At 47.5% G+C, this 14,210-nt stretch overlaps 1 protein-coding gene across 1 annotated transcript in view; it reads left to right on the plus strand.

Moving 5' to 3' along the window:
* WEE2 (WEE2 oocyte meiosis inhibiting kinase) overlaps nucleotides 1-14,210 on the plus strand; it is a 137,984-nt gene that overhangs the window by 80,739 nt on the left and 43,035 nt on the right. Inside the window, exons 5-8 of the mRNA XM_086953609.1 lie at nucleotides 658-830; nucleotides 2,722-2,843; nucleotides 12,055-12,201; nucleotides 12,825-12,929. Of these exons, the coding sequence (XP_086809735.1) occupies nucleotides 658-830; nucleotides 2,722-2,843; nucleotides 12,055-12,201; nucleotides 12,825-12,929 (547 nt within the window). The remainder of the gene's footprint in view (nucleotides 1-657; nucleotides 831-2,721; nucleotides 2,844-12,054; nucleotides 12,202-12,824; nucleotides 12,930-14,210) is intronic.

The raw sequence follows: 14,210 nt of genomic DNA on the forward strand, positions 1-14,210 counted from the left end.
CATTTTTCCACTTAATTCCCTGAGTTTATAATGGGCTATTGCTAAACTAATGGGCACCTGAATCAAATTTGCAACTGTTTGGAATAAAAAAAATACAAATGTCCAATGGAAGTAGTTTCTCTTCAGCGGCTTGCCTTATTATAGGTGCATTGAGTTGCTACTTACTACCCCATTGTATATCAGATCTCTTGTGTTGGTGGTGTATATGGAAAACTCCACATTAGCGGGGTTTGCCTATGAAGTTCTTAAACCTTGTCTTCCAAGATCTGCCAAAAGTAGCAAAAAAGGCTCCCCCAAAAAACGAAGAAAGAAAAAGTAAAAAAACTAACAGCAGCTGGTACTTCATTGTATAATTCATAGTATGTCAATCTTGAAGAATATTCCCTTTTATATTTGGAGAAATAAGGGTTTTCTTCCCTCTCGCATTGTTACATACATGTATTCAAATTTATTTGATGGAGTTGGCGTAAGGATAAGCACGTGCGGTTTGTGCAGCCTTCCAATTGGCAGATTACTTGATAAATGTACTCTCTAGTCACAAAATCTTCTCCTTCATACTTGGTAACTAGGTCCTTGCAGAACTGATTTACAGGACAGTGTGAAACTTGATATTTCATGGTATTTCTTTTTCTTTCCCTGGAATCTGTACCTTTTTAGAAGTTCGCCCTCTGGGGAAGTCACCTTGTGTCCCGCTACACCACAGAGTTCCTGGAGTTGGAAAAGATTGGGGCAGGAGAGTTTGGCTCAGTTTACAAATGTGTGAAGCGCCTAGACGGATGCATCTACGCTATCAAACGCTCCAAGAGACCGCTGGCAGGATCCACCAATGAGTAAGTTCACAACCGCTGTGTTGGGATCACTTCAGATTCTGTAGCTCTGGGCGTGACAAGGAAACGTTTTCAATACTGGCCCATGGTGTCTGGTCCTTACTGATAAGTCCCAGTAGTCTCCAGTTGATAGTACTGTGCTCCTCTGGTAAGTGTGTGCACATTTAAGGCACTTGTGGTGCTGGGAAAGGCATGCGATGGGTGAAAAGGGCGAGGAATGGTCTTGGCATATACTGATATGTGTAGAACTGAGCAGAGCTATTGGAAGTTGATTAGCCAAGGTTATCCAAATTCCATTAATATGAGACGAGGCGGCAGTTACTTATCATCTGCAGCGTTGCTGCCGCCAGATTCTTGTTCATACATTTTCTTTCTTACCAACCCTAAGAATCCCTCATCTGTTTAGTCTTTTTGTCGGCTGAGAAGTGTCAAGAGGAGAAACACCTAGCCAGTCACAATTTTATCAATAACCAAATCTATTTACTTCTAAAGAACCACTGACCACTAGAGTAAAGTTTGAAAATGTATTACAAAGCCAAAAATAACCTCTTGCTGAGGTGCTTGTATGTCCAGTTAAGAAAATAAACAGGCACTAATACAAACCTAATCCTACGTAGGAGTCTCATCCTACTCAGAATGATGATTAAGGTAATTTCTAAAAGCATCAGGCAAACAATTAGTCCCTACTTGAAGAGTTGACTGCATCGGATCAAAAGAAAGAAAAGTCTATCCCTGCACTTACACTAAAGTTACATCCCTACTTAACATCACTCCCAGGCAAGAGAAAAAGGTGTCCGCAGTGAAGACTTCCAAAGAAGTACACACACTTTGCATAGGTAAGTAGCCAAAGCTACAGAGCTCACTCTAAGATGCTCTTCTCGCTTCCCTCCTAGCTCCCTTCTGCTCCACCCTCGGAGTACTGTCCCCAATACAAAATCCCAAAACAGTAGGGCACGCCCTTCGCACACCTCTTCAGGCAGGTCGTCTTCCAGTATTTTTCCATCAAAACTCTGACTTCATCCAGAAACCGTTAGGACGACCTTGGGTCCCAGGCACCTTCTCTGCTTAAAGTATCTTCTCCACATTCTAATATACTCCCCTGGCGCCTACCCCTAACATCCAAACTCCTAAAACAAAATGGTTATTCTGCCTAACAAGACATGTGTCCTTGCACCTGCAACAGAAAGCCTGTGAGCAAATCGCCCTTGCTTGCACACAAATGCTACATTCTACATTCAACTAAGAAAAAGAGCCTTTCCAACAAATATATTTTCGGGCCTACAGTATTCAGCTAACATAAGAAATCACAAATTGGCCTTTTCTTGAACGTGTATGCGATCAGGCCTTTACACCACTAACATACAGTTGTAAAGTCACATTATAAGCATTACATTTCATTGTCATCTAAAGCATTACATTTCATTATGCGAATAAGCAATCTACACGTGCAGACTTTAATATGGTGCACGTTTAATCCTAATGCGTAATTTTATAAGTAAACTAATACATTCTACAGCATCTAAAACACATTTTCGATTAAACTATACTTTGTTTTACATAAACTATATGGTTCCATTTCTAATCACCCTCATATATGCGATTTAGCACTACACTTCTAATCACACTTTAGTCAGCACCCGCATACTTAGAGGACTGTATCAGTGACTATGATGCACCACTACAAATTTCAGAATAACATGGCGCTCTATCAGTGTCTCAGATGCGAAATGCGTTATCAGGGCAGTTACCTGAAACCAATAATTTGGCCTTTTGGAAACTATCAAACATATTGGGTTAAACAATCTTGTTTTAAGCAGTAATGAGCATCAGGACACCCTATTGGTAATTGCAGGATAAAATGGTAAACCTAACTTTTGATTTCTTCTGTGTGCAGGCAGATGGCCCTGAAGGAAGTGTACGCCCATGCGGTGCTGGGCCATCACCCGCATGTGGTCCGGTACTATTCAGCTTGGGCAGAGGACGACCACATGATCATCCAGAATGAATACTGCAATGGTAAGGAGCATGCACATTGATCATTTGAAACTCGTCGACCCTACTGTGACCCGGAAATGAGCTTCATCAAGTGCACTAAAATAGAAATGCAAAGCAAATACCGTGGTTTCATGTCGCCAGGGAAACTGGCAAGGCTCTTAACAGGTACGGAAGGTGTTTCCAGAGCAGAAAAACCTTCCTTCATAGCCTCACTCTATTTGTCTAGCTGTCTGTATTTCTGCCGATGCGTGCCGCATCTAATCATGTACTCTAAGCCAATTAGGGAAGGCTGAGAAACTGGATGCACAAGCTCTGCACTGCGCAACAAAGTGAACAGAGCATGCACGCTAAATGGAACATGTATCGAAGTGCATGCTCCTGGCACCTTCCAACATGGCCACAAAGGACACGTCACCTTCCATTGAACAGGAAGTGTTAGCCCTCACCTGAACCTGTAGAACCTGCTGAACTTTAAGGTGATGGCCTGAACCCAGTTTAACACACTGACGTTCCAACCCCAATGCACAATCAACATCTTTCAGGACTGGAATCTGTATGTTCGAGGAGGTGAAGAAATTGGCTCCCTGCCCAGAGACACCAAGGTGCCTCTGTAGACTTCACCTGCCAACCTGGCACAGAGATGCATTCCACTGCATCAGTGGACCGCCTTGGCAATTAAGCCATCCACTTCTTGGACACATTTTCGGCTGCTCCATTTATTTCCATATTTTTTCGATGCAATCTTATTGCTTAGTATAATCAGGCAGTCTTGATGGGCGAATTAACCTTTGTAACCAGCAGTGGACAGTGCTAGTAAGGGAACAAATGTTTGTAAACATGAAGTGGGGTGGGGGCTCACAATCCGAGGACAGCCTCACTAGCACTTGGATGAGGTAGGGGGAGTTGGAGTAATGAAGTTAAGCTGTAACTAAGACTGTAAGTACTCATAAATTGAGGATTGCACCTGAAACAAAAGTATGGCCCTGCACGTATCTGTTTGCACACTACCTGTAGCTCCTTTTTGTTTGTGGCTACGCGCCAGCCAAGCTTTCGTCTTTTTTTTCAATTGGACACAGCAGTCTAATGTCTTCAAGTCCCCTTCAAACTTCTCAGTATCTGACCACTTAAATCCTTGGAAACTTGTCACCACCACAATTTAACTGGATGAGTCATCATGCAGACTTATCTCTAAGTTGGTAATTGAGGTGATATGTTATCAGGGACTCTGGTTCACAGTAGACTCCTGAAGAACACATTGATTAGAAAGTGTTGACTGATTTATAACGAATGACTAAACCTAGGCTGAACACTAGCTTCTTGGAATGTTTTTTTCTTTATTAGTTCTGATTACACATGACTTATTAAAGTGCCCTGTCTTGGGCAGTGCCGAAGTCTAATGAATTTAAAGGGTAGCTCCTCCTGTGGAGTTTACTGGCATGAGATCACTAGGCCTGGAGAGCTGGGGTCACATGAGTACTGCCTGGTTCCACCATCAGATTTCCAGTCACTTCTTATGAACTGCTGCTGGACAGTGGTATGGGCCGGGATGCCCGCCACCCCTCCCATCACCAATTCCCCATGGGAGGAGACAGACACAGGTTTGAACTTTTGGACGGCGGGGGGGGCCTTACCCCCAGCCATATTTATTAAAATATGAAACAAAATTTAAAACTTTAAATTAAAACGTTTCAGGAATCATGTAAAATTTTAACTTCCATTACATTTTGATGAAGACAAGTTTTTGGCTAACCTTAACAAATCTCTAATACAAAGGTTTCCTAGCCGAGTCTAGCATCCTGAAAATGCATAACACTCTAAAATTGTACAACCTAGCATTAAGGGCCAACGGCAAGGTCTTAACCGGTGTCAGATCCCTACTACTGAATTCCCGCCCTCACGGTGTGAGTGGCGCATGCGCAGAGGACTTTACCCTCGCAGCCAACTGTAACCTCCCTTGTCGTGGGGGCCCCCTTTCACTCGACGCCATCTTAAGGTCGTCCGAGTTCTCGTGCGAGGTATCCGTAAGGACAGCGTGGACCCCCCCCCCCCCCTCCCCCCCCTTCCCCACACTCTCTTCCGCCGGAGCGGATATCCGGCCCCCGGGAAATTCGTAGGAGGGGCATATAGCAGTCTCCCCCTGGGGGGGGCCTATGGCCGTCTCCCCCGGGGCGACCCATCCGTAGTGGGTGCCGCCCCCCCGTGGGAGGGGCCAATGGCCGCCTCACCCCGGGCGCTCCCATCCATACTGGGTGGCGCCCCCCCCCTAGGGACCTTGAAATCACTGCTCACCGATCATGACCTTACCGCCACAGGCCGGATAGTTGACCGACTATCCGGCCCCCCACACCTCCTAAAGGTCATGTCTCCTCAATCCCACTAGCCATGCTACGAAGTCTCCTATGAGTAAGTCATTCCCAGCCCTGGACAGGTGCACCCCATCATTCAAATAATGGTGATCACCCCGAATACACCCATGGGGAATGCTTTGTAGATGAGTGGAGCGAAACAGTTTCTCAATCTTGTTGTTGACCCTCTTTACCGAGTGGTTCAACGCCGACACATACAAACCCCCTGCCAAATTCTTCTGGGAATCATGTGGGACCAGGCAATCGTACACCCAGGGAGCCTCTTGGCCAACCAACTGACTGCTGACAATATGTGCTCTACTAACACCAGTCTTCCCAAGTCATTGCCTCCCAGATGCACTATGATTACAGATGGCGGTGACCTGTGCCGCCCTAAGAGTTCCTCCACAAAGCTCTGAAATTGGTCAAAACAGAGGCCTCCTTTCCCATGGAAGGTCACTCTGAACCCATATTCCTCAGATGCGTGAGTCTCGTCACCTGCCTTGAATATGTCCCCAGCACGCCTCACGTATGAGTGGCCCACGACCCATACCACTTTATCTCCAGTCGGTGATCCTTTCCCGCTGGTCCTCTGGTGTTGGGCCGATCCCAATTTTCGCCCCGCGTTACAGGCTTGCGAAACTGTAATCCAAACAAGACAACAAGCGTGAGTGCATTTCATCAGTCTTTTACAACATGTGCAGTCGCACATACCTCTTGAAACAGTTCGAGGACCAACGGCCTAACTGTTTCACCTCCTCTGTACACAGACCCCGAGCCGTAGCCTCCGTAGCGGCCCCTATTCTGAATTAGTGGGTCCCAAAATCACACGGGTTCAAGCCCGCCGCTGCAATCATAATTGCCAGCACCCTCCGAAATTGAAATCTTGTCAACGGGGTGCTGTCCTTGTGTCTAAGCAGGGCCCCCCCCATGTTGTCGACCTCTGTGCCATGTAGGCCTCCAAATACCTTACCGGACAACCGGGGTTCCCCCGGGCGCGCTGCAGCACTACACTACTCCCCAAAGCCTCCTGGTCGGTCTTTAACCTGGCTATCGATCAGCAGAGAATTGCCCCTTATTTGGACGTGATCCCTGCATAGACCTCCTCCCACATCCTTCTTATTCCTCGCCACGAGTTAACTTACCCGCATGGCCCCATGGAATGCCAATGCGAAGGCCGCTCAGAACAGTATTACCTCACCGGGCGAGGAGCATGTCTCATCCAGTGTCGCTAGTAGCAAGGACAATCTGTCTAACCCAATCGGGTGCCTTTTATCCTGTCTGCGACCCTCCAGGCGCTGCCAGCCGTGGAGTGCCTTCCTGACTAAGAAGGAACCAGTCGGGTCCCGTATCCCGTGGAGCTGTGCCATGAATGATATGGCAGCCTTATACCTGTTGGCGGTTGCCGCCGATCAGCCTTCCTTATGAAGTGCCACCAGAAACTGGAGCAAGGATTCTTCCCGCCCCCAGCTATGCCCCCCTACCGGCCCTCAAAAGGCACAGTATGAACAGAAAGCCCCTTCATAAGCTTTCCTCATCCTGGGCGCTAAACTGGCTGCCACAAGGTCTTGTAGTCCGGGGCACCGATCTGCCATAGTGCTTCGGGGAAAGGTGCCGCCACCAGTTCCGCTGTGGGTAGATAACCCCTGAAAGCCTGCATGTGTGAACGAGAGAGTGCATCAGCTGCATTATTCAGTACACCCGGCACATGCCTTGCCCTGAATTGTACATTCAATCTCATGCATCGCAATACAATTTCTTTCAACAGTCTTAAGATCCACTTGCAGCGTGCAGCCTGGGGATTAATGCACTCGACCACTGTCATGTTGTGTGACCAAAACACCACTGAGCGGTCCCTAAAGTCTTCTGGCCATGCCATCAGAGCCACCCAAATGGGGAATAGCTCCAAGAATCCAATGTTACCCGTTAAGCCGCTTGAGTGCCACCACGCCGGCCATGTTTGTGCCGACCACCGGTTTCCAAAGATTGCGCCAAATCCCGCGCTCCCCGCCGAGTCGGTCCACAATCCCAGTTCGACCGACGAGGCTGGGGGTTTGTTCCACACCACTCGACCGTTGACATCCGCCAGGAATGCCAACCAAATGCGCATGTCCTGGCGAACCTCTGCCGACAGTCTAGTGCGGTGGTGTCCTTCTTTAAGGCCCACCATAGCCTGTGCTATGGAACGTGAGAAAGGGCGAGCCATCGGCATCACTCTTAAGGCAAAATTAAGCTGACCCACTGTCTGTTGCAATTGGTGTAGGGTCACCTTTTCTTTCTGGAGACATCGTACCAAGGAAGCCTTGAACTTGGCCACCTTCTCAACCGGCAGACGGAAACACCCCTCTACCAAGTCTAGCTCAATCCCCAGAAACTCCAGTGAGGTAGATGGTCCCACAGTCTTACCTGGCGCCAATGGGACCCCAAAATCTCACATGAGTGTGCAGAAGTCCTGCAGCGCTTGTGCACAGTCCCGAATACCCGCCGGGCCCAGGAAAAGGAAATCATCCAAATAGTGCATCACTTGTCTATGCCCTGTAGCCTCGGTGAACACCCATTCCAAAAAGGAGCTAAACATTTCAAAATAGGCACATGAAATTGAACAACCCATGGGCATACATTTATCCATGTAATATTTCCCTTGAGACGTGAATCCCAGCAGGCGCTGGTCCCGAGGGTGTACCGGGAGTAACCTGAATGCAGATTCAATGTCTGATTTTGCCAACAATGCACCGGGGCCCAGGCGATTCAACAGCACGACTGCGTCATCGAATGATGCATATCTCACTGAGCATACCTCAGGGTAGAGAGCCTCATTTACCGAGGCCACCATAGGGACCGATAGATTGTGGATGAGTCTATACTCCCCCGGGTCTTTCTTCGGGACCACTCCTAAAGGAGAACACACAAATTCCGCAACTGGCGGGCAGACAAATGGTCCTGCTACTCGCCCCAAGCTAACCTTTCTGGCGGCCACCGCCGGGTTGTGCTGAATAGATAGCCTGTTCTTACAGGAGGGGCTCCCCCGAAAATTGCCCGCCGGGATCTTGAAGCCATATAGAAAGCCATTCCTCAAAGTCCCGGCGGACGCATGATCTGGGTATCGGTTCAGCTAAGGGGTCAAAGCCAAGATAGCAACGGGCGAAGAGGTTTGTTTTGGAGGCACCGCATCAATCCTGCTTAGATCCCCCCCCTTTCCTCCCGCACGATTGGTCTTGGATCGGCAACTGGTTTCCGGGTGTGAGGAATTCCCACAGCCCGAACAAGCATGCCGGAACCTACACGTTCCTTGAGGCCTGGTACAGGTTCATTTGTTGAATCCCCAACATACCCCCCGCTTGCCTCCATTCCCGCCAGACCTGGGCTGGGGATCCCCCCCCCCGGCGCTCGCCCGAAATGGCTGCGACTGCTTCTGATGGAATGCCCCAGAGCCACTCGTGCTTGGCACCGAAGTACCCGCCGGTCCCGGCAAGAGCTGAGCATGCCATGACACTGTATCCAAACAATCCCAAGTCAAGGCCTCGTTAAACTCCTTCGCTTTTCTAAAGGTAACATCGTAACCCTTCCATTCATTTCCCCCGTACATTGCATGGAAATTATTGATCCTGTTCTGATAACATGAACATGCTAAGTCAGTCAACACTTCTGGTTTACGCTCCCCAATAATTGCCGTAAAAATAGAAAAGGCCCTGACCCAGTTCACCATGGTCTCATCGACCCTGAATTTCGCCATCTTAGCCCGCCATACGCTGGGGTGCCATAGATCTTTCTGGGTCTTTGCATATTCTAACTCACGATGGTCAGTCAAAAGTGAAAACATGTTAATATACTTATCTCCCCACACCATCTCTTTTGTAGCCATGGGAATGTGTTGAGATAAACTTTCCCGCCTTGAAGGTACTGGACCCTCCCCCACCAATGGCTACGCTTTCTTACCGGCTTCAGCCGTCTTCCCAGCCGCGTCCGTTGTCTTCACCTGACCGTCAGTCGTGACCCCCATCGCCACCTGCGGGGGAATAGAAGGTACATTCGCCGTCCCGGCATCCCTTGACTGCCGCAACTGCTCAATTATTCTGGCTTCTTCAGCCGGGTCTCCCGCAGCCACTGATCCCCCTGCTCCCTTCTTTAGCCATGGTAATACTGCCGCTAATTGAAGTGCCAGTTCAGGGGGCATTTGGTCATCCCCATTGGCGTGATCACCATGGGAATTGGCGAACCCCCATCCGGTCCTGGTACCGGGCTGTCCACCGGCGCGACGGGAATGTCTGCGCCTGGACTCGATGGAGTTACCCCTGGGACTGGGACCTCACTGGAACCTGCCCTCCCCTTCTTCTTACCCTTATCCCCGGGGCGACGTTCGGCAAGGCCGGGCCTATGACTCTTTTAGGCCGCCCCGAGGGGGCATTCTGGGCCGCCACCTGTTTCCTGACGGCTGCTAAGCCACGACCGAGCTGATCCACTTTACCCAACTTTCGGTCCATCACCGCCACCTGGTTCACCAAGGTGCGTAGCATCCTCTCCATCTCGGCGCTCTTTCCCGCTTTCTTGCCAGGCATGACTTTGATCACTTCGTCCGATTTGACCCGCAAGGGTGACTCGATCTTCCACACGCCTGATGCTGAAAGAGAAAAACAAAGATTACAAGTTCTCAAAAATTGCAGCTTGTTCCCTAGAGGGCTCACGAGCGACGAGTGGTGCAGCCTACAGAGCACTGGACCAAGAGGAAGCTTCGTTGGATTCCCGCTCTATTTATCCATCTGCGGGAGGGTGGGGGCCCGCCTCAGGTACGCCCATCCGTGCACGGACTTCCAGGCGGGTGTGTGGGCCAACCTCTTCTGGGCGGGAGGGGCGTGCTCCGGCTACGCCGCTTCGGGCATACCAGCCGGGACACGCCCCCGCCCACAATGGTTTCCCGGGGGATCGGGGCACCCATCCATACGTTCGGAGGGACCGAGTGGTCTTCCCTTTCCATTCTCGATTGGGTGTTTCACCGGTCTGCAAATATCAGTTTGCAGTGCTGGAAATCGGGTGCTGTGCCAGAGGTCTGCAAAGCATTATGGCGGTAGGAAAATTCAGGCACGCTGCATTCGTACTCCCGAAATGTGGTGGAGGTTGAAGAGGATACTGCGCCCTAGGTACTGCCTGTTGTTATCGTAGTTCTCCACTTACAAGTATAGCTACTTGTACAATAATTTAAAATGTACTTGGGTAGGGTTGTTTGTCCGAAGATAGTCAATATTTTTGTACACCAACATAAACATTTTATTTAAATAACTTTTACGAAAATTTTGCTGAAATAGGGGTTGCTTTTCTAATCACTCCAATAGTGACATGCTCGTAATCTATATACATTGGACACTATGTATGGCAGATTATATTCTTATATTTTGGTACCATATCCTTAGCCTCTGGAGGGGGACGGCAGTGGCCACCACTTTCACGGAAGTTACTTTAGTTAAATGTCCCAAGATAGCTAAGTGGGCTTCTGTCTTTGTAGGTTCCTTCTGTAATTCCGAAGGTTTTGCTGTAAGGGAGGGTGTGGCTGAGTAGTGCTGAGGTGATGTGGTCGGTATTCATTACTGAGTCCTGGAAAGGTTTGGAAGTTTCCACAGGCAAGCCTTTCTTGTAAACAAGAGAAGTCCGTGTGTTCCCACTGACCAGTGGACCTTCCTGGACTGTTGATTTTTCCCGGTTTTCTAAAACTGATATTTCCTGCTACGCTGTTTAACTGAGTGCTGTGGTTGGCTGTTGTTGGGTTGATTACCATTTGACATGGATTCCTGCATTCTTTCAACTTGATAACCAAGCTGTGTCATTGATTTGGTTTAGACCTGTACTGAATGAGGTCCTACATTTGTAAATGTTTGGCCAGGTTTTAGTAGATTTGAAAAGCAAAGAAAATTCTCCCTTGCTCCATAGCTCAAAATGCTGAATTTGATGCAGGCCTTGTATACATTGGTGGTCTAAACTGACATTCACCACTGCTAGTGCCGCCATAAACCAAAGACCCTCTGTTAAGCCCCCAGTTACTGGCTTCTCCACCAGATTGCGCATTGTTCTACCAGCTAAGCACATTGGTGTTTCTGTTCACCCTTCGATAATAGGTCCTAACTGGCTGATGGAGGAAGTGGCCACTCCCTGCTGTCTTGCATGGACCTTCCTTTTCTTGGACCCACGTACCCATGGCATACGATCTTGCTCAGACCTTTGCTGTGCCCCTATGTCAAGCCTCCCCTACCCGACTGCTTTCTCGCTCCCTATTAGAAAGAGGTCACATATCTACAGTATTTGCTCCACAACATAATCTCATGATAGAAAACCTGCTCTGGAAACAAACCAATAATCTAGAGCGATCTGGCTTCTTGAAAGGTTGCAGTCCCACCGACATGCATCTTAGATTTGTCAAGGACTTTTTTTGCACTGCAGAGACTCCAGTTATTGGCTTATCTGTTGGGATCCAAAGAACCTGGCTTATTGAAATGCTCCTTCATGCTTGCTTCCATATTAGTTAGCCTTGTTCTCTATCGCAGTGTTATGGATATATGGCTTGCAAGGTTGTGCTACTGCCTTTATTGGTGTTCACATTTATTGTATTCATGCTTGCGCTTTATTTTACATGGCTCTGAACTCTATACATGTGGATTGGTAGCATACTTTCTATTGGCACTTGTTTGATTCAAGGCAGGCAGGCCTTGAGGGTGGTGCAAGATCTGCACACACTTTTTGAATTTTAGCAGTAGCTTCTTTGCCACTCCTCTGAGGAGCTGGACATCACACCTTCCCAGTGATTAGTTAATTCTCACATGGTAGTGTAGTACTATTTCTTCACTGCTTTGCTCAAAGGCATAAATGATGCTACCTGTCTGACATGGGTTCCTGTTTTGAAGGTGGAAGCTTGCAGGATGTAATGGTGGAACACACCCGCAGCGGGCACCTACTGAATGAGCTGGAACTGAAGGAGATCCTGCTACAGGTGTCCATGGGGCTGAAGTACATCCACAGCTCTGGCTTGGTGCACATGGACATAAAGCCCAGTGAGTATCCCATCCCTTGATCAACATTCCTTTGCACGATTGTCATCCTTTCATGTGAAACATCAACTCTTGTCCCTCAACTTTGTCCTGTACATTACCGTTACCTCCCTTGGTACAAACCAAACTACTTTCTCATCAAGGCCCCCTTTATGCAGTTGCTTCCTGAACCCACTTTGGGCTCCTGAGAAACAATTTCACCTTTACCTCCAGAACCAGCCCAAAACTTAGCAAGCAGGGCTACAGCGAAGGCAGCTTTACCCCAACCTCCCATGTACATGGGGCAGCCTGGTCAGCGCGGTGTTTAAGGGATGCAGTTAAAGTAGCCTTAAGCAGGGCAGTGTAATAACTAGTTGCTCTATTAACTAGTGAAGTTACTGATGCTCAGTTTCTTGAAGAGCAGCTTGAATCGATCAGCACAATATGGATTTGAGAATTTTCTCGTAGAAGAGGGGTGAAGGGGTTTTCATCGTAGCACATTTACAGGCTAGCTTTGCTCATCCAAGCTTTCTCCATCCTACTTCCGATTGCCTTTAAAAACTTTATGAAAAAAAGTTCTGTCTGACATGCTTTAGGTGTGCCTATTTGTGATCCTAACTAAAGGTACTATTCTGCTTTTTGTGCAGGTAACATCTTCATTTGTCGGAATTTGGAATCTGGTGACATCGGTCAAGAAGAGAGCAGTGGGGAAGAAGATGACTTCTTATCTGCCCGTGTGGTATACAAAATAGGTACGCTTTCTCCCTTAGCAGGCCAATAGTGTGTAGTGGAGTGTACTAATGCTGCTGGAGTCCATTCCCCTTGTGTTCTGCACACTATGTCTTGAAATACATTTTTATTTGTGCTGGTTAGGGGCTCTTTTGAGGGTATTTTTCTGTAGGCATATTTAGAATGAGACTGCAACTTGCCTCCCAGGCAGTGGTGTCTTGTACATAGCAACCTGACATTTCCGGCATATAGTAGTTACTGACATTTGAGAACACACACAAGGAGATGGTGGGATAATTGGGCTGGAGAGAATAAATTAGTCCAGAACACAATTGGGTGTCATGGCGGAGTTTTAATTATCAGAGAAGGTTGTGTGTTTAGGTTTTTGATTTGTGGTACTCTTGTAAAATTTCCAGTTATACACAACCCGATACAAACAAATAATCTAGATGTAGAATCTGTGCATAATGGTTGCAAATCGAGAAATATAGTCTGTCTCCTTCCCTAACGCAGCTAAGTTCTTTTAAAGTTTTATGATTGGAATAGTGTTGGAGACCCTAGCGTCTTTGTCCCTAAATGTTTATAGAAGGCCCAACAAGTCACATCAGCAGCTACTTTAATTGCAAACCAGCTGGGTTTTCAATATAGCAGTTGAAGTGTTAAAAATCAATTCAGCTGGTTTATGACCTTGATGGGGATATGGTAAACATTTAAGTTGACTACCAATCAATGTGTTAAAACTGTGGTTTAATGCAGTTGTAGAAGCATTGGCAAAGAAAACTACTTGGTTATGAAATGTAATATATTTTTAAGCTGCAACACTAGATGGACAGTCAATAACTGGTTTGATTGCAGAATTTGACATTAGTTGGTCATCATAGCTGAATAAGACCCTCTATTTGTTCAGTATCTTGGTCTCTGCAGTCAAACCAGTCTTCCTGGGTGCAATCTCAGTACATCTACTTAATATTATTTGAAGCAATGTGCCTGTCGACCTCTCCAGTGAATCTCTCCTTTCCATCAGAACTTCACACACCATTATAGGCACTCTTCATTCCAAATTGGGCTACCCAGATTCCAATCTGCCACACTAACTTAACCAACTGTTACACTTGGTCTACTTTGGATTGAATTTCTGCCTGGGATTAAATCTGTCTTGATCTGTCATTTTTAAAGATCCTAAAAACATTTGTTAATATAGCTCTCTATTTCTTCTTTTGTGCAATTTTCCTTTTGTGTTCACGCGGAGATGCCTCTTGGCGTCACTCTTCTATAACTTTGCTTAAGAGCACCAGCCAAGATCA

The sequence above is a fragment of the Lissotriton vulgaris genome, chromosome 1_2 (assembly GCF_964263255.1).
Source record: "Lissotriton vulgaris chromosome 1_2, aLisVul1.2, whole genome shotgun sequence".
Taxonomy (NCBI): Eukaryota; Metazoa; Chordata; class Amphibia; order Caudata; family Salamandridae; genus Lissotriton; species Lissotriton vulgaris.